Source organism: Mustela nigripes, chromosome 14, assembly GCF_022355385.1.
Source record: "Mustela nigripes isolate SB6536 chromosome 14, MUSNIG.SB6536, whole genome shotgun sequence".
In the NCBI taxonomy this organism is placed as follows: domain Eukaryota; kingdom Metazoa; phylum Chordata; class Mammalia; order Carnivora; family Mustelidae; genus Mustela; species Mustela nigripes.
Genome location: NC_081570.1, coordinates 1,509,337 through 1,537,148, shown reverse-complemented (window position 1 = coordinate 1,537,148; position 27,812 = coordinate 1,509,337). Strand labels below are relative to the sequence as shown.

Sequence of the window (27,812 nt, the reverse complement as noted above, 5' to 3'; positions counted from 1 at the left end):
CCAGCGGCCACAACACAGGCAGCTTCTCTGAAGGGCCAGGTTGTCGCCTGGGGAGGGGCACGGCGGCTCTGACCCCAGCCCCAGCCTCGTGGGCCCCCGGGACACGCACAGCGCAGGAGTCCAGGGCAGGCCCGCCGCACAGGGGCTGAGACGCACCCGGAGGTGGCAGTGGGGAAGGGGGGCGGGGGGCAGGGGTGTGGCGGGGAGAACGACGCGTCGGAGGAGCACCAAGCCGTCAGCAAATGGCCCCACCGGTCCTGCCGAGGGTGGTGGCGGCCTCGGGGGCCGGCTGGGTGGGCGACCCTCCTGGCTGCGCCAAGACCAGGCCGGCGCGGGGGACCGAGGCAGACCAAGGCCTGAGCCCCACACTGTCCACTCCCCCGGCAGGGGTTACAGCTTACTCACCCTTGCTCAGAGGCCAAACTGCCTTCTCTAGGAGCCTCCTACGCATGCCAGTCCTGGGCCCACGCCGCCCTCCTCGCTCGTCCAGGAGCAGGAGAGGGAGGCCCTGACGCCCGGCTCCCACGACGAGGCAGCCCCGGGACGGAGGGCGGCCTCGGGCCCACAGGGACGTGCTGGCAAAAGAGGAAGCGTGAGCCAGCAGGGGAAGCGTGGGCTCAGCGTGGGCTCAGCGTGGCTTCTGGGCTCGGCTGTGAGGTGTGGGCTCTAAAAACAGACCCTCTCCTTCCTAAGCACGTGACCCCTCCCCACCCATGACCTCAATCCTTGGCCACTGGAGGCCCAAGCTGGGCAGGGAGGGGGGTCGGGGCTTCGAGCAGGAGAAAGGACGGGAGCCCTGGGGGCCTGGGGCCGGACCCGCGGGAGGGAACACCCGACCCGTGTGGGTCCAGAGGAAGAGCGGCCGGGAGCCGGGAGGCTGGGGAGGAGAGGGGTCAAAGGGCCTTCCCTCTGAGGCCTGCCCTGCATCGGGCGTGCCGTGAGCCTGGGGCCAGCCACGACCCTGCCCAGGGCACGGCTTGCAGCCCGCGCTAGCCCAGGCTGAGCGGGACCCCAGGACAGAGATGGCTGGGCTGTCTGGAGGAAGCAAGGGCGACTGTCCCCCCGATCTGGGTTCCACTCTGACAGCTAGTGCCAGTCATTAAGCCCACTCTGCGGCGTGAAATGGACCTTCGAGGTTAGATCAGGGACCAGCTGCACAGGCGAGAAATGGTATGAGGCGGTCTCCACCCCACGGGCACCCTAAGGCCAGCCCTGAGCACCCCTACACGGCACCCCTGTCCCCCGGGGATGCCCCACGCTGACCCCTCCGCACCTCAGCCCCTGCCCTCCCAGCCCCAGCCCAGGGCTGCCCACAGACCCACAGGGCCAGCCACGTCTCCAGTGGGCACACTGTCTCCCAAAGCTGGGTGGACAAGGAGGCTGAAGCCGGGCGCTGTCCACACTCCAATCCCCCTGCTGACCTAGAAGCCCGACAGTCAACCCCACCGGCCTGTGACTAGGGCAGTGGCTGCTCCCAGGCGGCCCCCGGCAGGACCGGAACCCTGGCCTCGCTGCCCACAGCTCGCTGCCTGGCCTCGGGGCCTCAGTCCATTTTCCAGAGCTATCCTTCACGACCCCAGACTCTGGGGTCCTCCTCCCTCTCCCCCTCCCCCGTCCCCAGCAGTGGGGGGCCATGCCCACTCGTACGCATCCTGCTGGCTCAGGATCCTCCGGCTGAGAAAGGCCAACCCCCTCCAGCCCTGGGAGGTGGACAGCATTATTGTTACGGTAATGGTGGGGAAACCGAGGCACGGAGACTGGTCTGGCCTCAGCTGCACCCACTGACACACCCCAAACTGCTACAAACACGTAGCTCGTTCTGCTTTCCTCCCAAACCCCAGAAGGTGAGCCGAGGCCTCTTCCAGGAGGGACGCACCTTCCCCCGCAATCATGCTTCTCCTCTTGCAGGCAGCCAGGGCAGCGGGAGACCCTGCCCGCCCACCAGCCCCACTCCCACACCCCACTCACCATGCCTCCTCCCCAGAGCTGCCGGTGGTAGGGTGGGAACGTTGAGGGGACCTAGGGCAGCGCAGGGGTCCCAGTGGCCATGGCCCCCAGCCCCACGCCCACCTGGCGCTCCCTGCTGGACACCAACAATCCCCCATAAAGGAGGTCAGTGCCGGGCTGCCCAGGCCCCGGCTTCCGCAACAGCAGCAGCCGCGGAAGGGAACAGCGGGAGGGAAGCCCCCAGCCCCTTCCAGGCCCTCAGGATTCTCCCAGGGGCAGGAGCATTACGTGGTGACTCCATTAGGGCAGGGCCCCCAGGTCCCTGATCACATCAGCAAGACAGCGGGAACCCCCGGCTGGCCATGTCCATGCTCGGCGGATGCCCACGTTCTCCACAAAACCGAGAAGTACCACCTGCTTGGAAGTCGGCTCGCCGTCACTGCTCCCCAGAGCCCAGTGGAAGTGGCAGCCGCGCTCTGCAGGGTCCCCTGCCTGACACAGAGCCTCGAAGGGGCTCAGAAGCTCTGCTGTCCTGGCCAGGACTGCTCCCACCTGCCCAAAGTGCCCTTTGACCCATGGTTCTAATCCCGGAGTGGGGGGCACCATCGACGGGATGCGAGTGTGTGTCCCTGCCTTCTGAGAAGCCCCCGTCTCCCTGCAGATGCTCAGAAGCCACGCGGAGAGGAGAGGCAGGCTGGGGGCCTCGGCTGTCCTCTGCCTCCTGCCCCCCTCCCAGGGTCCTGAGCCCCAGCAGTCCCCGCCCTGGTGCCCCGAGTCCCCCTTCCCTCCCCGTGTTACTGCCGTGGCTGCCTGGTCCCTGCCCTGAGCATACAGGCATGGGTTTCTAGGTCACCAGCAGCCACAGACCACACAGACAGCAACCACTGCTTTCCCCAGACCGAGGTGACTGGACAGAGTCACCACTTCTGTTTCGTACTTCCTGGAACAGGGCAGACCGACCGCAAAGTCACAGAAGTCCAGATGCCCCGGTGGCTCCGAAAAATTCTCCGTGATTGGGGGAATGCGCCAGAACTCCTTCCTTGTCCACCCACTGTCTGTTTAGGCATGTTAGGGGTGCACAGGCCTGATCTCATAACAGCACACCCCCCCCAAACATTTTGCACGTACAGGGCCCATCTGGAGCCCATGGAGCCATGGAGCCCATCTACACGGCCACTGCTAGGCTGTGGCTCAGGTGGGAGCTGAGAGTTGCCTACAATTTGACAGACATATAATGTTGTCTGCCTGTGACACTGGGCTAGCCTGGGCCCTGCCAGTGTCACTGGGCTAGTGTGGGCCCTGCCAGTGAAATGGGGCTCACCTGACCCTTCCTCTGACACTGGGCTAGCCTGGGCCCTGGGAGGGGGTTTTGGCGAGGAAGAATTGGGAGTCTCTGTGGACTCAGAGAAGTCACCACGAGGTCACCAGTGACCGACGCTTCTTGTCGATCGCAGAGCTGGGCAGGGGTTTCCAGAGGTGAGAACATCGCTCCTACAGTCCGCAGAGACCCACCCAGCCAGTTCTTCCCGCAGGAGCCCTCGTCCTGCTCACCTGCCGCAAACCCTCGTCCTGCTCACCTGCCGCAAAGACGTGGGCAAGCGCCGGCCGCGAGCTTTCCCGTCTTCCCGATTTTACTGCTTTTTTCTTGAGATGTCACAGCCCCTTGAGACAAGAGGAGACGCATCCCCAGCGCCGGTCCCCAGCCCTGGAGCAGCCCTCCTGCACGCCCGCCTCTCGGGACGGACTGTCCAGCAAAGGAAGGGGGACCCCGCGGTCGGCGCCACCAGCGCAGGGTGGCAGGGAACCACCCCGACGCCCCCGACCTGCACGCACCCTCCGTCTCCAGCTCACTGACCGCAGGTGGGGAGTGTCGGCCTTTTGTGAGTAAACGGCGGCTTTATCACAGAATGGAAAGGTCACCCTGCCCGGCACGCCCATTCCCACCGTCCTCCGACGGGCCCTGGACCCGAAACGGCAAGGCCCTCTCCCTGGACCCCATCGGGGTCACCTCAAGGGCACGTAGGGTGTGAGGAGGCAAGATGAGAAACAGGCGAGATGGACGCCCTGAATCCTGGCGGCTGAAGGCCTCCGTCGCTGCAGGAGTCACTGCGGAGAACTCGGGCCCCCTCACCGCAGAGCCGCCTCCCCTGACCCCTTGGGGAGTGGGCCCAGCTGCAGAGCCACAGTTCAGAGGCCTGGACCTGCGGTGGCTGTGGGCTGTGCCCTCTGGGCCTGCATCCCCTGCATCCCCTCTGGGCCCCGTGTGGTCCCCACTCATCGACCTGCGGGGCTCGGCCTGGTCCGCTCACTGAAAGCCACTCTGCCCACCCTTTCCTCCCGTGACTTTCCCGGCCGTCCTCACATCGGAGTCATCCTATCCCCACCACGTGTCTGCACCACCTTGGAAGGGAGGCCCCGAGCTCAGGCCTCACCCTGTTCATGGCCTTGACTCGGGGGCTCACTTGGAGGTGGCACCTCGTGGCCTCTCCATAGACCCATGTCCACTGAAAGCAAGTGGCCTGCCCCAGGCCTGGCCCTCTGTGTCCACGGGGACATGAGACTGGCCCCCTTCTCCTGGGACTGTGAGACGACAGCAGGGGAACCCAGCAGGACTCCAGGGTCTCTGCCTGCTCAAGGAGGGTCCACGGCAGGCGCGGCCCCTGGGCCCTCCTGGGGCTGCCTCTGTCGGGGGCGTGGGGCTGTGCTCCCTACCCCCCGGCCGGGACAGCCCGCTCCGTGCTGCAGGATGGAATGTCAGGAGGGCTGGGCCATCACCCGGGGTGTGGGGGGGGACAAACAGGGGCACGAATGGCCTTGGCCCTAACTGCAGCTTCCTCACCAACACCCCCCGCAGGGACCTGAGCGTTTCTGGCAGGTCCGGGTTCTCCGGCTCCTGGAGGAGAGAGAGGAGAGAGGAGGCAGAGAAGCTGCCATCTTGGTTGGGCTCCTTCATGCGGGGTTCTGGTCCCGCAGCATCCCCGGGTGACCTCTGCTTCCTACCATCGTCCCCGGCTCTCAGTTTCCCCACGCAAACAGCACGGGCTTTGGAGAGTGCAACCGCCCTTTGCCCCTGGGTTCCGGCTACTCTAAAGTCCCGGGCAGGCGTTGTAACCTTCTGCAGCAGCCATTTCTCTCTGCTCCTCGAACTTCCTCTTCCTCGTGACATCTGGGCTTTTGAAGAGAAAAAGCCCCATCCTGACCCCAAGTTCATGACTGTGGTGCAGGCTTTGGGCGGGGAGCCAAGACCCTCTTGCCCATGGCCAGACTCTGCTCCACTCTCCGGCACCTGCAGACAAGAAGGGGCCGCCTGGTGCCAGCGTGGACATTGGTCAGCCAGGAGATCCCCTGGGGACATCTCAGGAGCCAGGGAGGCTGACCTTCAGGTCCTCGGGGCCCAGCACGGACCACATGCAGGACACGGAAACAGAGACGGGCACCCCCAACCCCACGACGCTTGGAGTCCATCCTGATGATTCTGACGTCCCACGGTCCCCGGGTCCAGCAAGAACACGGCCACCGCTCCAGGGAACCGGAGTCAGATACCGTGCGTGCTCTCCGGGGCACACAGCTGCAGAGGGAGATGCTCTCATCTGAAATCAGGGTGCCTCGGCCAGAGGCCAAAGGTGGGGAGGCACTGGGGTTCCAATGGGAGCAGGCCATGGCCAGGCTGTGTCTAGCGTGTCCCTCTGGAACCAGAGTCACCAAAAGCCATTCTCTGGCACAGCCCGGGAGGAGGGTCATGGGTGCAGGAAGCCCACCGGCGAGGAGGCGCACACAGCCGGCCTCTGGAGGGGACACATGCCCGGAAGGGGCACCGGGGCCACATAGCTGGCCTCTGGAGGGGACACATGCCCGGAAGGGGCACAGGGGCCAGCCCAGCTGCTTTGGGCAAGAACAGCCCCTTGGTTGCTGGCGAGTCTACACCGGATTCAGCTGCCTCACGGAAACCAGGGACCCCCGCCCGGGGCAGGTGAGCAGGCCGGCCCACGAAGAGCTGCTCTGTGGCAGGCACCGTCCTCCTCCCTCAGGACCGGGCAGGTGCACCGCAGCGTCTCCTGGCAGGGAGAGACGGCAGCTCCTGGGGAGGCAGAGTCACCGCTCCCTGCCTGGCGCTCCCTGCAGTCTAGAGCCCCGAGCCTCCTTTGTGACAGTGACCTCTCTAGGCTGCTTCCTAGACCCTGCCCTCCAGCCCACAGGAGTCCCGCAGGATGGGACTTACAATCCACACTTGAGCCCGGGGCCAGGTGGTGTGAGGTCCGGGTCCTAACCGCCCACCACGCGCGCGGGAGCCAGTCCTCACATCCGCCGATTCCGGGCCTCACTGGGGGTTGTTGAGACCATGAACCCCGGGCGGGGCCCAGGCAGAGCTCCTCAGGGGTCTGGGAGAGGGGAGGGGGCAACCCACCCGCTAGAGCCGCTGAACCCAGAGTGGGTGTGTGGATGCGAGTGAATGAAGGGCTTCAGAGGAGACCGGCCTCCTGTGCACGCAGGACAGGTCGACCTGTGCGGGGCCCCGCTTCCGTGGAACCAGAAGACACAGCCACGCGGAGGAGACTGGGGCCTGGGATCCGCGTCCTGGCAGTAGGCTGGGCCCGGGGGAGACGCAGTAAAAGGGGAACCTGCAAGCCAGACACGCGGCCCCTTGAATTTTCCCAGGAAGGACTCGGGGAGCAAATGCGCCCCGAGAAAGCTGTGTTTGGCCCCATGCCTGGCAGGGGCACGGCTGTTTCAGTGAGTAAACTCTGTCCCATAAAAAGGCCAGTTGAACAATGTGCGTTTTACGGCCTGGGGATGTTTTATTTTTCCTGTGCAGGAACATGAGCAGGCTGCTGGGCGCAGAGCCCTCCGTCCCCTCCAGCGGCCTGAGAAGAGTTCACAGACCCCCTTGAGCTCCAAGTAGGTGAACGGGCTACTCTCTGTCCGGTTCCGTGGGGAACGCAGGCCCAGGCGGAGACGGCTTTCGGGGGCAGGAACTGAGGGCTGGATGGGGGAGGCCCAGGGCCCCACACCTTTCAGAAGGCAATGCCCGGCTCAACTCTGAGCGGGTCCCGCTGTGCGGGCAGGTGGGGTGTGGAGACCTGGGGGAGACCCCACATCTTCTCCAGGCAGGGGCGGTGCTGATGCAGGTCGCCCCAACATCACCGTGGCCGGGCCACGCCTACGGAATTCCCTCGGGTCACGGCATCCCCCAGGGGAAGACGGATGGGGTGTAAGTGGCCGGGTACCAGTCAGCCCTAGAAACACCTCCATCTTCCGAGCACACAAGGGGAGGGGCTCCTAGTCCCTCCAAAGCAGGAGTGGGTTCTGAACTGAAAACTGATCCCACACCAATGGGAAAAGGCAGAGACAACTGCCCAGCTGGGGGGGGCAGCCAGGGCTTCCAAACAAACCCCTCATGGTGAGTCACGTGGGAAACGGCACTGGGACAACCACCTCCGTGTCCCACAGACGACGCTGCCCTGTGTCCGCTCCGACCCAGAGCAGAGGCACCCCAGGAAGCGTGGGGCGTGAGGTGTGCAGGTGAGGCGTGGGGGACGTTCTGGGCATGCATCGTTCCCACCGCAGCCGGGGGCCGGCCTGACGTTCCCTGCAGCCCATCAGAACACACACGGGGAAAAGGCTGGAGAGGTGGGGGGGGGGGGGGGCTGGTTTCCAGACTGTTCCAGGGACGCGGCCCCCTCGCTCCCTGATTTAGCGCAGCCGGCGCCCCAGGGCCTGGCACCTCCCCCCGGCCGCACGGAAGCCCAGCGCGCATCTCACATGGGCAGTGGCGGCCAAGGTCACACGGCTGGGGTGCCGCGGAGATTATAGGAAAGAGACAATCCTGTTGGAGGTTCTGGACTCGTAAATCCCGGCCGCACTGCCCGAGGCTCCGAAGGTGAGAGAAACAACATTACAAAGCGAAATGAGGAGAGGAAGATTGTAGCAGGAGCCGGAGAGCAGGGGGGGCGCGGGGGAGGGGAGACGCCGCTCGCCAGGAAATGCAGCACGAGCTTTGCTCAACCGCGCGGGAGGCCGACCCGGTGCCACAGAGAGAAACGCTCTCCCTCCCTGGAAAATTGATTTGTCAACAACCAGAGACTTGTCCAAAGGCATCTGAAGGTTGCTGTTGTTTTTTTAAGGAAAGACAAAACACTCCAGAAACACTTTTGGAGAACAGGGGTCTTGAAATTTCGAGGGCTGCCGGGCAGGCCCTCTGGGCTCACAGTCTGGAAACGTGGGATTGCAACGTCCGAGGGAACGGTGCACTGTGGGCATTTTTGGCGAAGAATTCATTTGGGGAAAAAAAAAATCAAAGTTGATTTAAATCTCTGATGAGCTAAAAACTCCCTCCCACAAACCCAAGAAATGTGAATTTCCTCATTTGGGGTTGGGTTGCCTGCCAAGCACAAGGAAGGGCCCTTGACCTGACCCCGATGTGGACAGTGGTTCCCTGGAGGGGCCCCAGGCCGGGGGTGGCGGGTTGGCTGCGTCCTGGGCGAGGTGAGCGCCGCCAGGAGCTGCAACCCAACGGGCCCCTTCTGCTCTAACTGGACGCGCAGGCGCTAAGCCCCCATCCCCTCCGGCCGCCGCCGGCCTCCCCTGCCCCACTCTCGCAGGTGGGATGTGTGACGTCCCCTTCCAGAAGCAAGCCCAGCCTCACCTTTCACCTCCAGAGGGACTGGCACTTCCAGGGGAGGCTCAGGCTCACAGAGGGTCTGGTGGCCATGGCCGTGGCTGTGGCCACGGCGGGCCCCACGGCCACTACAGACACGAGGCCTGGGCTGAGAGCGGCCGTCACTTATACGTCAGTGTCTCTCCTTCCTTTTTGCTTTTTTTAGACTCTCGCTGGAGGTGAACGATACTGTGTGTCAACTGCCAAATTCCAACACTTAATTGCTTCGCTTCTGGAAATTTCATGGTGGGGGGGGCGTGGGTTCTCATTTTTCACAGAAAACTCCAGGCACAGGCTCATTTCTACAGATCTTTGGCCTAATAGCGTAGCCCGTAAAAACAAATAAATAAATAGGGCAGGCACGGGCAGGTGAAGCCAGATATCCTTCCTCAGCTCGGAAAGGAAGCCTCCGCAGCAGCAGGAGAGAGGTCACAGTCAGGGAGCTCCGGGGAGGAGGGTGTGCTCTGCCCAGGCGCCAGGTGGCATGGCCGCGGCTCGGCCAGAGAAGCCCCCCAGGGCTCTGTCTTGGCTCTGCTGCTCCCAGACGGGACCAGGATCCAGACGGAAGTGCACCCTGGGTAGGAGGTCAGGCTGGGGGCTGCCAGAAGGAAACTCAGGCCAGGCTCCAGCTCGAGGCATCTCTGCGCTTGGGGTGTGCAGGGCAGGGGGCATGGGGATTCGTGTCATCAGAGCAGACGGAGGCCTGACCGTGGAGAGCCGGAGCCCGTCGTGCTGGACAGCAAGTACAGAGCTCACTGAGCCAGGTGGGCAGAACCCGTGACCGGGGGTGCAAGTCGCCTGGCCTAGGGGGAACCTGCACGTGGGCCTTGCCAGGCAAACACCATCAGTTTATAAAGACCTTCTCATTCACCTATGTGCCCCGAGCCTGCCTCAGTTTCCCATTCTCTCCTCCTCCCTGAAAGGGAGGATCTGAGATGCAGAAATAGAGATACCCAGTGGGAGGCGACTGTGCAGCCACCCAGACCACGATGGCCTTCAGTGGCGCCCCGGGACACACAGGAAGGTTCCAGGCCCATGCCCAGCCAGCCGGTGCGTGCTCAGGAGCAGACAGCCTCAGAGCTCCAGAGAACCTACCCTATCAGCCGGCCCACATAGACCGAGCGCCAGCCCTCCAGACGGGACACAGTCCTGGGCTTCAAGAAGCTCGTGGTGGGCAAAGCCCTCCAGTAGCCCCTGAAGACCTGGGCAGGGGAGCCTAACTGGGGACCTCCTGCCTGCCCTAGGAACCAGGAAGTTCAGCCCAGGCCCCCAGAGAGGACCAGCCATGGCTTCCTTCCACAGTTCCGGGAAGCCAGTTGGCCTGGGAGTAGGCTGCTGGTTTTCAGGAGGGCAGGTGAGTCCCTTCTGGGTTCAGTCACAAGCCTGCAAGGTACAGATCCCCTGTTTCTCAAAAGCACTGACAGCAGCCGGTTACAGAACTCACCCGCGGTGGGTGCAGGGTCCCAAGGGGGTCTGTCTGAGCACAAAGCCTATCCCACCAACCACTACCAGCCAGGCTGTGAGCACAGATATCACCCCTGCCTGGAGGGAGCATCAGAACACCTCGGCTTCCCTGGGAGGACTGTCCGGCTCTCGCCCTGGGGCAGCGTCCCCTTCCTCCCCCATCCCAGAGCAAAGCAGTTTGGAACCGTGTTCAGGGAGCTGAGCCTGATGCATCATCGTCTCCCCCAGACTCAGATGGGTAGTAAGAGGAAGCTTCGTCCTTAGGCTGCAGGATGGTTCCGACCCCGTGGGGCAGCCCACCCCATCTCCGCGGCTCTTGAAGGCCCTCAGGCCCCCGAAGCACCGCAGAGACGGCACATGGCCCGATACCGTCCATGTGTCCTCAAGGCCGCGATGCCACCCACACATGCATGTTCTACCGGGACCTCAAGAGGGTCAAGGGTGGGTCCTGGGCACCAGCCCCAGCCCCTAGAGCACTTAGATATGCCTGCGTCCACTGGCAAAAATGAGAAGGAATTGGGACAGAGGGGGCAGGACAGAAACAAACCATATGCTCCGAAGCCCGGGGCAGCCGCAGCCCACGGGCCTGGGAGCACCTGGGCTCCCTGCCTGCAGCTCACAGACGGCCTCCGGGGCCGTCAGCCTCCCCGCCTGACCTCTGCACCGCCACTGCAACCCACCAGGACACCCCCCTCCCCAAACAGCCCGGTCTGCTCAGTATCTCCAGACTCTGTGTTCTCCAAGCAGGAGCCCTGGGGCTCCGCACAGGCAGACGCAAGCTGGACTCAAATTCTCCAGGGCGCAGGCAGAGCGGACGGTGCCTCCGGGGCTCAAATGTCCCGGGCCAGCGGCCTCCGCTCTGGGCCCGCACCTCAAATTTCGGCGACAGAGCGGCCGCAGAAAGCATCTCTCTTTATCGGTGGCCTGCGTGAGCTCCATATCGCCGTGGCCTCTTACCCCCAGCATTCCACGCCTCCCAGGGGGGGCAGATAATCCCACAGAGGGCCTCATGCCAGAGTCCCCGCGCTTTCTCCAGGGCTGAGAGCTTTGACTCCGTCAGTGCTGGTTCGCGGGAACCTCCGTACTGGGCCCCAGGGTTCAGATCGAATGTCCCTTTGAAAGGGCCAGAGGGGACCCTGTGCCCTTTCTCCTGCGTCTGCGTGACACCAGATCCCGCCCGTCCTGCCGTGCTCTTGGAGGCAGTCCCCTGCCCCACCCTAGAGGGACGGGCCCCTGACACCCCCGGGCCCCAAGGACTGCCGCTCCCAACAAGAGAGGAGGGGAAGGCCTGTCCTCCAGCCCTGCAGGTGCCACGATCCTTTCTCCTGCTGGGCCCGTGGGCTAGTGCTTGGACTTGGCCTCCCAGCCTTCCTCTCCTTGTTTCGGGGCCAGGGAACCCCGAGTCAGCTCCCAGCAGGAGCCCCTTCACCACCAAACTTGCTCTGCTCTGATCTCTGCCCGCGGCTCCCCCGAACCGTCCAGGACAACGCCCAGGTCTGGCTTATGTAGTCACGTGTGTGCGTGCGTGTGCACGCACAGAGCCGTCTGCACACAGGCACACATGTGTGTGATGTGTGTTCACACTGTATTGAGTAAGTTGTCCTAGTGTATGCCTGCACATGGGTTGCTGTGTGTGCTGTGTGGGCGTGCCTACATACGCATACATGTAAGCACGTGTGAGCTCATGTAGGCTCATGCGAGCCTACACATGCATGTGTGTGTGCGCTGTGGGCGTGTCCCCATGTGTACATGTGTGAGCTTACACACTGGTGGGGGCCCTCCTGTGTGCACATGTGCTTGTATGTGCACGGCAGTGCATACGAGAATGGATTACAGGAAAATCCCACTGTCCCACGGATCTCAGAGCAAGTCCTAAACTCGACCCTCCGGATGTGTCGATGCGCTCTCAGAAGCCAGAATGTCCCCGGACAGCAGCAGAGAGAGGGCAAGAGCTTCCCCTCTTCCAGGTTTTGGGACCTGCCACCCAGTATCCCCAAATCCTCTGGCACAAAGTTAAGCAAAAGACCCCAGAAGACAGGGTTCACCACGGACTCTAAGTCCCTACCCAGCTGCGGGTCCCAGGTCTGGCAGGACAGCTTTGCCACGGTCCCAGGCGCTTCTTCTCCGGGAAGCCTGGGGAACAGAGTCCAAACCCAGTGCAGACACGGACGGCACGGCGGCCCAAGGCCCCCCAGACCATCACCAGCTGTCTGCACGATGGTGGGCGCCGCCTCTTGGTTCGGGATGGCTCACACCCGCACGGCCGCCTGACCCCATGTCCCTGCTTCATTCACACGCCATGTCACATCCTTTCAGGGGAGATTTTCGATCTGTGGGCCACAGGGCACAGATGCAGAGGCAGCCCTGGCCAGACTCCTTCACCCCAAACACTTGCACACGAACCTGCCTTCCCCAGGGGCAAGAAAGTTCCAGAAACCCAAAATAGCTGCTGACAAGACAGCCTGGACCCTGCAGGCATCACAGCAATGATAAAACCACATTCACGTGCCGTCGGCCTCGCGTCCATCCGAGCAGGGGAGAGACGTCAGGCGAGGGGCCGCCGGGAGCAGCTGCCCCGGAGAGGAGGAAGGAGGTGTGGGGCTCACCCGCATGGGACACACGGATGGAGTCTCACCTTTCCAAGCCGGCCAGCCCTTCTCGGCTGGGAAGGGAGAGAGGCAGAACTGGACGCCCGCGTCTGCCTCGCAGGATCTAGAGAAACGCCCCCAGCACTGCGGGGCAGGCTGAAGGTATCGGGGAAGGAAGGCACAGGACACCGGCCCCCGGCCCCTGTTCTGTCCTAACCCAGCAGGGATGGGATAGGTCAGCGAGCCCAGGAGCTGACCTGTGCTGACAAGGGCACCATGAGTGTGGCCCGCGTGTGTGTCCCCCAGTCCAGCCCTGGTAAGGACAAAGGTAAGGGCCCCACCTCTGCTTCTCCGAAACTAAACTCACCCTCAGCTGGGGTTTCCTTGGGGGAATGTCCTTGGAGCTGGCAGGTTGGGGTCCCTCAGCCTGAGCCAAGGGTGACTCCAGATGGAGGCATAGGCCGGCCTGGAGGTGCTCGTGCTGGACCTACAGGGGTCCTGCTTGCCCCTGAAGATCACAAGCGGCAGGAGGTCTCCTCTGGGGCACGGCCTGAGACCACCCCGCCTGCCTTCCCTTCGCTGGGGGCAAGCCTCCCCCCGGGGCAGCAGGTGGACCATTGCTGTTCTCTGCTGCATCGGAGATGAGCTAAGATGATGGAGCGGCTTCTTCCCTCTGGAATTCGGGAAGTGAAGACCACACGCCAACTCCGAGGCCTGGAGCTGGCCGCCCTCTGACCTGAGGGGCCTCAGGAACTAGGGGGACAGTCATCCGCCCCTGCCGATGGCCCACGGGTGACGCTCACGGCGGCGCTCACCATCATCACCCCTGGCCTGCCTGCCGGCCCAGGGTCTGGGGGCCTCTGCCTCTGGGCCGGCCAGGGAGGGGAGGGCTCGGCTTGGTTTTGCCTTTACAGATTCAGGGTGTGTCAGTGGCTTGGAGGGGAGATGTCACCATGGCCTCTAGGTGCCCCTCCTGGGCGCCCTGTGGCCAGAATGTGCCCCTTTGCCAGTGACCACCACCCCGTGACGGGGACCAGCACCACGAGCACGGCTTCTCAGGAGGTTCGCCTCCAGCCTGGGGGTCCGATGTCCTGCAAAGCCTGCTGCCGGCCTCCCGGAGCTGTCGTGGCCCACTTCCCAGCACCCCCCACCTCCCCACCAGCCACAGGCCCTGCACAGGAGGCCAAGGATTACTCCAGGGCCCAGTGAATAAAGAGTCGGGGCTCTTTGTCAGAAAAGACACGGCTGCTTTCCTCCCCAGCCCCTCCCTCACGGTGCCAGGGGGGGTCTGTGGGTCAGGGAGGGGTCCCCAGGGGCTTACGGGACCCTGCCGAGGCGCTGGGCTTCTCCCCCTCATGGCCGCGGCCTCTCCGGAATGAGGGCAGTCCGTCAGCATCATCGGGAGGCAACCTAAAACCCCAGCCGGGGAGCACTGGGGTTACAGCAAAGAAGGACCCCTGTGTGGGCCGCCGGCCGTGGGGGCCAGCCGTGGGGGCCAGGCGGGGTGGCCAGGCTGGGCCTCGGACCAAGTCCACAGCCATAATTAGCAGATGAGATTCAATAACAAACAGCTTTGAGCGGCTTTATCTAACCCTTGGAAGGGAAGATTAACACCTTCGATGGAGAGAGAGTTAAGACTCAGGGGCCCCTCTGCTCTGCAGTTCCGGCTCCGGCCGAGAAACAAGAGCCCCTCTTGGGCCTGCGCTCGGCTCCCCCCGGGGTTCCAGGGACTTGCTTTCCAGCGGCCTATGCAGTCCTTTTGTTCGGCTGCGAATGTGCAGCCCGTCACACGCGCACACGCGCACACACCCCGGCTCCCTGACCACAGCCGGAGCGCCCCGAGTCGAGGCGGGAGGGCCCCATCTCACCGGCTCATTATCGGAGGCGCGGGGGACATACGCAGCGTCTCCCCTTGTCCCCGAATGACTTGTTGCTGCTGGGATCCCATCGGCCCGGAAGAAGAGATGACACTGAGCACCCTCTTCCGAACAGGAGCCTGAGGGGAGTCCTCCTGGTGGGAAAGCGCGCCGGCCTCGCCGAGGCTCACGGTCCACGCCGGCCGCCGGCCCGTGTGTGAAAGCCCGGGCTGTCGGCACAGTGGCGGAACGAACTTCGGGAGGTCTGAGGCCAGCACCCGGCCCAGCTCGGCGGCCCTATTGCTAGTAACGTCAAATCACTTCCGGGGAAAAATCGATCTGTCCCTGACAGGTTTTCCTCCCGCTAACGTGATAAATAAATAATTAGCCACGTCGTCGGGCTGTTTCGTGAAAGCCAAGGACGCCTGACTGGACCGCGACGGAGGAGCCGATCGCTGAGCCGCAGTCCGGCCGCAGCCGCACGTTTCCCGGTACCATTTGTGTCCTGTCAGTCACAAGCTGTGTGCCCAGCCCGAGCTGGGAGCTGAATGCCGTATTCAGAGAGGTGCGCACAGGCGTGTTACTGCAATTTAATATTTTCACACACAGACACATCATTATCTTGCAACCTGACACTGCAGCATAATTCTGTAATTTTTCAAGAGGCCCTAATTTTTCTCAGTGTGAGCACGAGGGCCCAGGATTCTCCGAACAGCTCCGTCTCCTCTTTGTCTCTCCAGGGGCACAAACGTGGAGGGAGGTCCGCACGGGCCGCCCGCTCTCTGCCTGTGAGCTTCCCTGCCGCCTTCTCCCTCGACCACCCGCCGCAGACGGCTCTGGGCCCCACAGCCACGGTTCCAGACACCACAGAGAACCGAGCTGCGTGGGGGGCTCGGGGCAGAGCCCGAGGGGGCAGGGTTGGGGCAGCAAGGAATCCGGCCTGAGGGTGAATCTCGGGCAGACGCAGCCCCACGCTTGCCCACGGCGCACGGCCGCAGCCGCGTGGACGGGCCTGCGCCCCGACACCATCTCTGCACACAGACCGGAGGCAGGGGCTGTGCCAGGGGCCGCGTCTCCCTCCAGCAGCGGCGGCTCTGGCCCACAGAAAGGCCCCCCAGCTTTCAGGCGGCTCAAGAATGCACTGGCTTTGGCAGGAGTGAGAGGAGGAAGTTTGCAAGGGAGGCCGGACCCCCAGGAAAGCCTCCTGGGATGAGCAAGTGACAGCCTCGAGGACGCTGGCCCGGCCCGTGCGCACGCCGCACCCCGCACCCCGCACTCCCGGCCACGGCCCACGCAGCTCCGTAGAAACTGACACTGTAGACGTCGTCACAAGCTCCCCTCCCAAAGGGACTTGGGGCCTTCCGGCCGTACGGTGCCCTCCTCCGCACCGAAGCCCCAGAACCAGTGCCCAGGACCACTCCGGATCTGACCCCTTCGCTGCTCGGGGAGCTGGGCCAGCGGGGGATCAACAGCCACTGCTGAACGGGGTGGTGGTGGGGGTGCGGGGGGCAACACAAGCCAGAGACACTGATTCCCAACACAGTCAGGACCTGAGCATGTCACTTCCCTGGGACTGGGGGAGCAGGGGGGCGGGGAAGCCGGGCTGCCCGGCCATCACAGGAATGCTGGGAAAGAGCCCGAGTCCGGACCTTCACCTGACCTGCCGCAGGAGTGCCGTCGGCGGGCCCTCTGCGCCAGGGGTGGCAGAGGTTCTACAGCGGGACGGAGGAGGTGTGGGGACCTGCCAGGGTGGACACCGCACGCTTGCCCGGGGCCAGCAGGGCTCTCCCGCGGTCACCATTTGGGTTCCTCCGGTGAGCGTAATTTCTAGTCTTTGTTTAAGTGTTTTATGGACTGATGCGGCCCGGCCTCTCTGAAGACGCTGTCACAGCCCATTGAGCAGATACAAATGTCTGAATGCTTTTCCATGCGCGCCCCTTTCCCTCGGAGACGCAACCAGAAGGAGCAATGGAAGTCTATTATGGAAATCCATATTGCAGCATAATATTGACTACCGGCTTCTGAATGCAGATACGGGGATTAAACCGCGTCTCGGGAAAGAGCTCCAGCAACAGCGAGTCCCTGTTCAGCGCGCGTCGACCCAGGCATCTCGTCCCAGTGCCGAAGTGCTGGAGATGCCCGGCCTACGCCAGGTGCCAGAGACGCGCACATGTTTCAAGGGAGCCACTGAATTTAAAACACGGAGACGCACAGAAGCAGACAAATGGGCCAAGCTCCCGTCCGAGGAGCATCCCTCCCTCTCAGCCCCTCCTTCTGGCCTTCCTGATTTGAAACAGACCCACTCGCTGGGGGTCCAGCCACCCCCCCAGCAGAGACGCCCAAGAGGGAGCTGCCCCCAGAAGCAATGAGGTTGGGGGTGGCCCGCTGGTCTCATCTGGCTTTCTCCTCAATCAAACAGCTTGGATACAGAAGTCCAGATCCCAGGGCAAGGACCTGTGGCCCCAGACTTGTCATGCTGCCCAGAGTGTGGTGGCGTGACCAGGCCTGTCCCTGGGGGTCCGACCCACAGCCAGGCGGCCTTCGGGGGCCTCAGGCACGCCTCAGAGCCCTGCACACAGTAGGCCCAAGGACGGCGTGCTCTGCTCCAGGGGCAGGAAGGAACAGACAGACGGCACAGAGCCCCCAGAACAAACAGAAGACCCTGACACCCCCAGGAGCTGGAGGGGGGCTCTGGGAGGGGAGAAGAGTGAGCACGTGCCACGGGCTGTTGAACCCCCGGAGGTGGACAGACGGAGAAGGGAGGTGGACGGCGAGGCGGCAGGGGCGCGGCCGGGTGCGTGCGGGCGAGCACACGGGCTGCCCATCAGAGGGACCGAGTCAGACATGGGCACCCGTCCTCCTCGGTTTGAAAATAAAACCGCGCACCGAGGCTGTGGTGTGCGTGGTTTCCTCCGAGGATGAGCTGCACAGCCAGAACCAACGCAGGGCGGAGCGGCTGAGCCGGAGGGCTTCACGGCGGGCGCGGCCGGGATGCACAGAGCAGGGCCACGTGTCGGGGGCCGCACCCCACACCCTCGGGCGGGCAGGTGCACACCGGCAGCCTGGCACACCCTCCCTATGGCCACCCCTTGCCGGGAGAGCCCAGGATGGTTCAGGAGGCTGAGGGCCCGCACAGCATCTCCCCAGGCAGACCAAGGGAATAAACCACAAACTCACTGCCTGTCTGGCGTGGGAACTCGGTCCCACCCTGACCCAGGCCCAGGACCCCAGCCAGCAGCACACCAGACCCTTCTAGGACATTCCGTGCCGTCTCACCTGCTGGAGGCTGGGGGCAAGCAAGATGCAGACGCACGTGGGTATCTGGGGTGCTGGTGGGAGGGCGCGCCGGCAGCAGGGGTGGGACGTGGGACCCAGGGCTGCGGGGCACACAGTAGGGAGCCAGAGTGAAGCGGGTGCTGGGGCTCTGGAGCAGGACCAGGCCTGTCTTGCAGGAGGTCTGGAGAGGGGCGCCCAGGTCCGGGGCTCCCCATCCACACCCGGCCTTCGGCTTTCTTCTCTCAGACGTGAGGAAGCAGACAAAGGCCTCACGTCTGGACTCTTGACTCAGCATCAGGTTGACTGGAAAGCAAACCACAGGCCTGAGGGCCCACCCTGGACCCGTGAGTCAGGGGTCTGGGTCCCCGACTCAGCCCCGCGGGTCACAGTCCTGGTGAGCAGGCCTTCAGAGCTAAGGACACGGAGCCCACGTCCCCCCGATGCCCCCACCTTGCCCCGCACTGGAATCCATTAGAGACTACCAAGTCCACCTGAATGCATGGGCGGGGGGGGGGGGTCGGGGAGGCCGAGGGCAAGGCTAGGGGTCAGCCCTCCGTCCGGCCAGAAGTGCCTGAACATGTCTCCCCCAGCCCCAGGAATCCCCTGCTGGGACCCGGGAAGCCCTTGCAGAGGCCCCAGCCCCATCCCCGGCTAAAACCAGGCTGACCGGCTAAAACCAGGCTGACCGAGGTCTCTTCTTCCTCCTAACCCCGGGGAGCTACCTGGGGTGGGAGGGAGGAAACCCTGGAGGAAGCCCAAGGCCAGGCTGAGCCCCAGTGCCTCTGCCCCTTGGCAGCAGCCCCGTCCCGGTCCACCCCCGCACTAGGAAGAGCCAGCACTCAGCACTCAGCTGCGGGCTTCAAGTCACCTCCAAGTGCCCCCAAGAGCCCGGAGCCCTCCCCCAGCTCCCTGCTCCTCCATGGATGGGACCCTCCCATCCCGATGCGGATCCGGATCCCTTGTGAGCCCCTCTAGGCGCTGGACCTCCAGAGGGAGGGAGGGGCGGGCACCGGCAGTCCCCTGCGTCACCTGCAGGGTCCGCCCAGGCTGGGTGCGAACTCCCGCCGAGATTGCTGGCCGGCCCTGCCCCGCCTTCCCCAAGGGGTGAGGGGTGCGGACTGAAGGCTCACGCCCTTCCCGGAAGTGTGCTGTCACCGAACAGCAGCCTGAGTCTGGGGAGTTTTGCAGAGAATGCTCCCGCCAGCTTCAGAAAGCCAGTGCCTAAGGGTCCCCGCTTCTCTCCCTTCCTGAGCAGGGTTTTGGGAGTGAGCAGAGCTAACGCTGTTCCTAACTTCCCCAAGTGTGAGCGGGGAACACGGGCCCTGGGATGTTTCTGCCCCGACGCCAATGAAGCCCTTAATCCCGCTTCCGGATCCCTCAGCCCACCATGGTCGGGGCGGGGCAGGTGGAGGTTCGGTGGCGGCGGTGGCGGCGACTGCACAGCATCCCGGCTCCCCTCCGGTCCCTCTAGCTCCAGGCACATTTTAGACCGGGATCGGGTCAGACCAGAACGAAAAGGTGACCCACCTTATCACGTCTGCTTAAGGACAGGGTCCACCGTCTCCACCCTGAAACACGCATGTTTGGGGCTGGGCGTGGCGCAGACATCCGTATGTAAAGTGGGCACGGGGGGAACGCAGAGCCGACTTAGAGGAGGTAAAATATTCACCAGGACCCAGCCATGTTTTAAAATGATTATAAATTATTTTAACAGTGCATTTGCAAAGGGTTATAAAAACAGCCATAATATATTTTTTTCCTTAGATTCTAGAATTACCAGTGTGACAGCTAATGCAATAATGATTTGTTTCAAATGCCAGTGTTTAAGCTGTATAAAGCTGATTTTATACATTTTTCCAGTAGGCCGCATTGTAGTTAATGAAATTAAACACACCAATCGCATTTGTCCCCAGGGGACGAGGAACTGAACACACCACTGGTTTATTTTTTTATTAAAATAAATTGCAGCCAGCAAGATGGACTAATTGCATACAGAATTGAAAAAGAAACATTCCATTGATATAATTAAGCCAATTTTCATGGACAGAAATAGTTATAGTGGATATAAAATAAGCAAAGCCTTCACCAGATTCTGACTTCCCTCCTTTTTTGCACAGAATGTTAACTATTAAACAAACATGTATCTCAGGGCCGAGGCACGGCTCTCTGCGAGCTCCAGGGCATTGTTCCTGAGTCTCAGGAGAGGCTGGCCGGGCGGGCCAGCCAAGGATTTGATGGCAGAAGCCCCGAGAGAGAGTGGTAGGGCAGGAAGAAGCCCTCCCCATCGCCCTGGCCACCCCCCTTGCCCCCGCCGTGAGCTCAGGGGTACTGGCCAGCCCGGACGGAGAAGCACAGCCCCGTGGTCGGGAGTCCGAGGTCCCGGGAGCAGCAGCGGTTCAGGGCTGGACCTGGAACTACAGCCTTGAGCTCCTTCCTCCCGGTGGCTCAGGTCCGCACAGCAGCGGCTCCACCTCTCCCTCACTGCCTGGGGGGGAGGGGCGGTGATTATTTCCCTCCAGATTTGGGGTGTGGGTGGGCAGGCAGGCCGGCCCTCCACCTCCTGCCTTTGCTCCGGCGAAAGGCAGTGCATGGTGGGGGTATGCTGATGAGGCTGCCCCTGGTCTGCACCTGCCCTTGGGAGGGGACACCCAGAGCCAGGGATCGGGGCATGGAAAACCCCGGCAAAGCTTCCTGCCTGGCCTGGGGAGTCCGGACCCTGGCAAAGAACAGCCAGTCTGGGGGAGGCTGAGGACACAGTTCGAGGGTTGTGTGCACAACCTGTAGGGACACGGACGTCTCATTTGCTTTTAAAAACCAGACCGGTTTCAAGCTAAGCACTGTCCTTGGGAAAATGCTTAAACCTTGACACATAAAAAGAGAAAATCCGCTGGCATTAAGTACAGCGTAGAGCACCCTGAGGAAGGGGGCAGAGGAGGGTGTTCGAATAAGAAAGCTTGGGAGCTTTACCTATGTGGCATTCCGGTTCATCCTTAACTTGCTGTGTGACCTCGAAGAGCTACTTGACCTCTCTGTGTTTGAGACTTTTTTTTACCCCTAAAAGTGGTGCCCCCAAGGCCAAATCCCCTCCTCAAGGTCAGTGAAAAGGAGTGGGGTCGTGTCTAGTAAGTGGACCAAGTGTGCCTCTGCGGGTCCCAGACCCCCTCCTGCCTCCCGGAGGAGGATCGGGCACTGACAGGGACAGGGGCAGCCGCTAGGGCTGCAGCCCATTCCGGCCTCTCAGTGGGCAGGTGCCTGGGGTGAGTGCTCGGGGCCAGTGCACCCCCTTGGGCGAAGCTGGGCCAGGAAGAAGGCAGAGTTGCTCTCGAGAAGCCCGACCTCCACCCTGCGCTTCGGTTCCCCTCACCATCTCCCTCCTCCCCACACCACCCTGACTTTGATCCAGGAGCTGGGCGAGCTCTCTCCACTCTCTGTGCCCAGATCCCCAAAGCAACAGCAATGGGACACAGGCTGCGGCCCCAGAGTCTGGGTCAGGGTCAGGAGTCGGGGAGTGGAGAGCTGGGAGCCCGCCCTTCTCCGACCTGGAAGCCAAAAGGCGGAGACCCTTGGGGCCCCATCACCGGCCCCTGAGGAGGAGGGGGAGGGGGAGGGAGAGGGGGAGGAGGGCGCTGACCGCTGGCTGAGCTGGGGTGAAGGGAGCCTGGGCGGCAGGCACTGCTTCGCTTAAACGGCCTGCAGAGCCATTCCTGTGGCGCGGTAGTTACGGGACTTTGTGCGGGCGGAGAACGGGGGGCTGCAGCAACGCTGGCTCAGCCCCGGGTCCCCAAGCCCCTTCACCGGGCCGGCCTGCGCGGTCCACAGCCCTGGGCAGCCTGCGTCTGTGCGCGACCGCCACCGTACCGCGCAGCAAGGCCCGGCTCCTCTGTCCCCTCGCCAAGTTTCCTTCCCGCAGGGGGACAGTGCTCAGGCTGTCCTTGTCCTCCCGGGCCGCTACGCGAGCTGTAGCGTCCAAGACTTGTTACACGGGTTTGATTCAAAACCTGATAAATTGTCTTTAACGCTATTTGAAATTTTTAAACGAAATTATTCAAAAGATTTTTAATCCTGGATAATTTTTGTTGAGACTCTAATTATACGTCACCTTAATTACCAGCCCCAGCCCCCCAAGGATCCCTAATTGCCTCCTAATTGAATAAAACAGGGGGCTAATCGAGCCTACAGCGGCCCTGCGAGCTGGCGGCCTCCCCCTAGGGGCCCGGGGAGGGGGGGAGACTCCGGCTGGTCCCACCGCCAGCACCCGGCCTCCCAACAGAAACGGCAGGACCAGGTCCCCTGCCCCGTGCTGTGCCCAGAAGTGGAACTCGGGGTTCTGGGGAGCCATGGGGGCCCGCAGGGTCCAGCGGTCCAGCTCGCACCTGCTCCCTGCCAGGGCCAACAGGAGGTGCAGAGTGACCTGGTGGGTGTCCAGTGGTAGAGACCTGAGGACACAACTGGTGCCCTTCCCCTGGGAGCCCGCTCTGAGGTCACCCGACGGACACGACTTGGCATCCGCCCCCACCCACAGACCTGGGCGCCCAGGCACACCCTCGGGGCCAATGGCGGGGCCAGAGCCCTCAGGCACTCAGTGCACGGCCGCGGGGCACCTGGCCTTGGCCGCCAGCCCTGCCCCCCGTCCCTCCCCCGAAGCCTCGGTGTTTTCGCCCGAAGCGGGGTGAGACGCTCGACTCCTGCCGGACATTTCCTGGCACTGCTGCCCTCCCAGGCGTCCAGAAAGGAGGCTGCCATCCCGGCTGTGGGGAGCCGGGCCAAACGTCCCCTGGTGGGCGGCACAAGGGCAGGGCCCCGCAGAGCCAGAGCCCGGCTGGTTTCGGCCCGGGAGAAGGAGCCGCCTGAAAGCTCAGCCTCCAGCCGGGTTCCCAGCCTGTCCCACACAGCCCTCCTCACCCACATCACGCTCCATCGCACACACCAGACGCCCAAGTCCTGCCTGGACCAGAGATAGCAGCCACCCACCTCCACCCCAGGGGCAAGGTGGCAGCTGTCCTGGGGACACTGTCCCCAGGCCTGGAATATATCCTGTCTGGTTGTCAACCACGTCCATGGTGAGCAGGTCTCAGGGGCGGCTCGAATGGGGGCCAGGACTGGACTCTGTCTCTGGGAACACACCCTCCCCTACACAGCCCCCCCCCCACAGCCGTGGGACGAGCAGGTCAGGAGGCTGCCTTGGCTGAGCTGAACCCCCCACCTGGCTCTCGATGGTGACGGACACACAAAGCTTTTGTTAGGCACTTTGCTGGGAAGTGTAGGGGAGGGCTGGCCCCAATTCCCCACAGGCCAGCAGCCCCCTGGCCAGTGTGAAGGACCCCGGGCCCACCTGTCTTCACCCTGCCCCCCCAGCTCCTAGGTTCCCATTGAGGAGGTGCTCAGCACGGCAGCAGCCTCTGCCCTCGGGAAACTGAACTCAGAGCCCCCCGTGTGGGCCCAAAGGTGATGCTAGCTCGGCCAGCATGCAGGCCCAGCCCCAGAGACCCCCGGGGGCGGGGTCCTAGGGAAATACATACGATATTCCAGCCCCAGATGCGCCCTCTGGGGCAGCCCTCAAGCTCTGACACAGGGGGTGACCCTCACGGACTAGGCTGTCCTTCCGGGTGGGCCTGACACATGGCGTTAGGTACAGCCCAGCCCCACATTCTGGCCTATAACCGTGACCTCTCCTTCCTCCCCCAGCCCCCCCGGACCCTGGCCGTGAGGTTCTCTGGGTGGCCCTGGGGCTGCCCGGCTGCCTCAGCTCCAGGTAATGGAGTCAGGTCCCCAGGGACATCCACATCTGCTTAAAATATTGTCCAGTGAAATGAAATTCCCCGCCGGATCCTGGGCTCTGTCAGGCAGCGTGGCCGGTGGCTGCCTGGGCCACCTTCCTGGGGAGGGCTGGGGGTGCCAGCCGGGCTCTGAGGGCTTTCCAGGGCGTGCTCAGTGCAGGCTCGGCAGTGTCTACCCCGACACACTTGCTCTCTGCTTTGGCATTTTCTCCCCAAGGACTCCTAGGAAGGGGAGACCTGTGCTCCGCCCCACCTCGGGTCTGGTTCTCTGGCTTCAGGGCAAGGCTGTGGGATGCCGCCAGCTGGCTTCTAGGTCCAGAGAAGAGCCCCGGGGGGCCACCTTCCCCACCTGTCGGGACGGAGCACACAGGGAGGGAGCCGAGGGCCACACGGAGGGCCCACTGGGCGCGGGCCGCTCCCCCGTATCCTGGGCTGTTTCCCGGGCTGCGCTGGGGGCACTGAGCCGGCCTCTCGCTTGCAGCGAAGGCCCAGCGGCAGGAGCGCGGCACTTTCCACCTTCTCCCAGCTCTGGGCCCTTCCGTGGCCACGGCCTGACCCTGCAGCTTGCGACCCGCAGGCAAGACTCAGAGGAACTGCTGTGCTCACACAGACCGGACATGCACAGGAACCCCCACATGCCGCCGCCATGGGCGCACAGGTAGCGGGCCCACAGCCCTGGCGCACCAGCCACAAGACACTAGGGCTTTGTTCGCACCAAGAGGGGCTAGAGGTCACGGGAGACGGAGGAGGCCGACGCCCTGACGACGGGGCAGAGGACACAGGCTGGAAAGGGGTGTCTCAGGGAGGAGCCCAACACAGCGGCGGGGAACTCCAGCGGGACCCGCAGAAGCGGGGAGCTGCTTTTCCCCGGTGCTCCGCGGCGGCTGCAACCCCTACCACCGAGGGGCCGCTGTCGACGGAGCCGGCCCACCCAGCCAAGGGAGCAGAACTTCTTCGGAAAAGTGTCGGGAGTTTCTGCCCACCAGGCTCATGCTTAGGGGCTCAGCCCTGGCGCGGTGGGGCTCGGCCGGGCCGCGTCAGGCCGAAGAGGAGCGAGCTGCACGGCCCGGTGGTCGGGCAGGGATCCCAGGGGGAGCGGGCGCCGGCGCCCCTGCCGCGGGTGGGCGGGCGGCCGGCGGAGGAGGGGGCGGCGAGAGCGGGCGGCTCGGGTTCCTTCCCGCGCGGCGCTCGGCGCTTCGCTGCAGCCGGGCCTCGGCGGGGCTTCGGGAGCCGCGCTCGCCCGGCCGCGGCGCCGCCGCTCCCACCTGCCCTCTCCCCGGGCCGCGCTCCCGGGCCCGCGGGCCTCTCGGCCGATGGCGCCGGCGGTCGGAGCGCGGAGGGCGCGCGGGTGGCCCCGAGGCGCGCAGCGGCGGGCGGCAGGGCGGGCGGCGGGCGCTCCGGGGCCGGCGGCGAGGACCCGGCCGGCGGCGGGCTGGGCGCGCGGAGCGTGGGGCTCGGCCCGAGACGGAGCGAAAGAGAAAGTAAGACCGGGGACCGGGCAGCCTCGCCGGGGACAGCTGTGTCCCCGCCGGGCCTCGAGTCTGTGCGGGCGACCAGGGGCAGGAGGGTCCGAGCGGGGTCCGAGCGGGGCCGAGGGCGGCGGCGGCGGCGGCGGGCGGCGGGCGGCGGGCGTCCGGGCGGGGACCCTCCCGCGGGAGGCGCCGCGCGGGGCTGCCCGAGTCGCCGGAGCCGCGGAGGAGCGCCCGCCGCCGCGCAGGGCACCAGTCGGGAATGAACTTCCCCGCCGCGGTCCCGAGCCCGGGGAAACGTCTCCATTTTGCTGCCCGAGCGGCCGAGGCCGTCCTGCCGCCGCCACCCTTGCCCCTGCGCCCGAGGAGCGGGGTGGACGCCGGCCCGCGCCCCCTCCTCCGCCCCCTCCCCGGCTCGGGGTCTCCCTCCTCTGCGCCCAGCTGGCGGACGCCAAAGGCGGTGCTCTAGCGCCCACTATTTCAAAAGCCCGGAATATGATTTGACCAGGACTGAGAGCCACTGCGAGAGAGAGAGGGAGAGAGCGAGCGAGGAGGAAAAAGTTGCTCTCCCCTTTCGTCAACTTTTCGCTAACTTTCGCTTTTCGCTCCCCTCCACCCCCAGCCCTCCCCCTCCGCCCCCCTCCCCGGCCCCCACCGCGCGCCTCGGGTTCCCGGGCCCGAGCGCCTGACACTGGGGGTGGGGGGGGGGGGGGGGGTTCGCGAGGAGGGGGCCGGCGCCTTCGGGGAGCGCGCGGCCCGGGCGCCCCGAGCCTCTGCGCCGAGCCCGGCCGCCCCGGAGCGCGGGAGGCGGAGCAGCCCCCGGGCCGCGCGGCCGATCCGAGGGCCGGGAGCCCGAGGCGCGCCGGCCGCGCCCCGACGCGCACCCCTGGCCCGGGCGCCCCGGCCCCGCGGCCCCGACCCGGCGGCGCGGCGCGGCCGAGCGCGGGAGACTTACTTTTGGCTAGCTTCCGCGCCCTCGCCTTGGATCGCATGGTGTCGGCTCGCGGAATCTCTCTCCTCCTCCTCGAGTCCAGAAGCAGCCACACACTATCTTCATCTCCCCAGCATTGTCAGTTTGGACACCTTCGCACATGCGCACAGAGCACTCAATCTGACACCCCTCGCCGGGGCCAAAAAAACTTTGCAATGTATTCATCATCCTCATCGTCGCGCCGCCGTCGCCGCCGCCGCCTCGGCGCGGGATTGGGGGGCTCTCCTCGGCCTTCCCGGTCTCCGTCGCACTTAGCGCGGCCCCCCCCCCGCCCCCGCGCCCCCCCTCCCCTTTCCAGCGCAGCTCGGAACTGGCCCTTTAAGAAAACATTCCGTGCTCCGCGCGCCCGCCCGGGGCCCGCACCCCGGACACTTTAAAAGGACCCAGGTGGCCCCGGAGGCGAGGTGACTATCCCCCCGCCCTTCCCCCGCGCCGCGCCGCGCTGCTGCTCCCGCCCCGGCCCCGGCCGCAGGAGGAGCGGCGGCGGCGCGGGTCCCCGCGACTTCCTAGCCCAGGGGGGGACGCGCCGACAGTTCGGACGCGGGTCTGGCCGGGTTGGCTTCGTTCTGCCGCATTTATGACTCATTAAAAAGCTTTGCGTTCGCCGTCGCCCAGCCTGCTTCTCTCCGCGTCTCCCCCGCGGCCCCCAGCCCCGGCCCGCCACCGCGCGAGGGGGTGTCCCGGCCCGCGCGCCGAACCCGGCTCCTCCGAAGCCCCCTCCGGCCCCGCCGCCCCCCTCGGGCCTACCCGGCTCCCGCCCCTCCCCTTCGCCCCCACCCCAGCGCCGCTGCTCCGGGCTTCGCCGCTCGAAGACAACAGCCCCGGCGCCGCCAGCTCCGCCACAGCCCCGGCGGGCGGGTGAAGCTCGGACCCGCCGCCCTCGGTCCGCGCCGAGCCGCGGAGAGCCGCGCGCCGGGCACCGGGGAGGCAGCGCGGGGAGCGCCGTCCGAACCCCGGGCGCCGGGAACCTCGCCGGCCTCGGGGCAGGCCCGCGCACTCCTGCCTCCGTGGGCCCCAGGTGAGTACGCGGCGGCGCGAGCGCCGGAGCTGGGCCACCTTCGGGGAAGGGGCCTCCCGCGGCCCAGGTGAGTCGGCGGGCGGGGAAGGCCGGCGGAGCAGGTGGCAGAGCGCGCGGGCGGGAGCCCATCGGCTGCTTCTGCCGCGCAGCCCTCCGACGCAGAGCGGTAGGCAGGATGTCCGGGCAGGGGCCTGGTGTGGGCAGCGAGAATTCCTCCTTCGACTGTGTCTGGGATTTGAGAATGAAATGTGCAGAAGCAGGCGCTGACCCAGGCCCTTCCTGGTACCAGGATTCAGCCAGGCTCCGGGGACCTGGAGCTGCCCCAGAGTCAGCCTGAGCAGGGCAGAGGTCGAGCCTTTGGTGTGGGTCTCTGGTGCCCCCGGTGGGCTCTTGGCTGTGCCCCTCCCCATCTGTGTGCCCTGAGACCGGTGGTGCCGGCACCCAGACCTGCATTCGCCAACCCCCAGCCTTTGAGCGGAGGAGGTGGACCGGGAAGGGCGGAAGGCTAAGGCGGAGACCCGGGGTCCTAGCAGAGGCGTCCTGGATGGGGAGGGGCGCCTGCCATGCGGGACCGATGCTACCCCAGAGGAAAGGCTCCACAGAGCAGGGCTTCGCAGGCCTAGGGCCTTCCCTCCGCAGTTCACAGCTGCTTCCCTGAGTTCCAGCGCCCGAGGAGCTCCCACGGTTTCGGGGCTGCCCAGCCTTGCTCCCTGCTCGCAGCCCTGGACGGAGAAGGTACTCTCTGCCCTGCTCTGTTTCTCAGTGAGCTGG

The 27,812-nt window shown here is 64.8% G+C and overlaps 1 protein-coding gene across 4 annotated transcripts in view; it reads right to left on the bottom strand.

Annotated features, from left to right (window-relative positions):
* The window catches only part of PRDM16 (PR/SET domain 16), a 295,888-nt gene extending 269,133 nt beyond the window's left edge, over positions 1-26,755 (bottom strand). For 2 of the 4 annotated variants that reach the window (XM_059376790.1, XM_059376791.1), the window contains exon 1: positions 406-509. In XM_059376790.1, the coding sequence (XP_059232773.1) occupies positions 406-451 (46 nt within the window). In that variant the 5' untranslated portion in view covers positions 452-509. Of the gene's footprint in view, positions 1-405; positions 510-25,987 lie in introns of those variants that run through there. The other 2 variants (XM_059376792.1, XM_059376793.1) reach the window with 2 other exon arrangements.
* Positions 26,756-27,812: the final 1,057 nt, after the last annotated feature.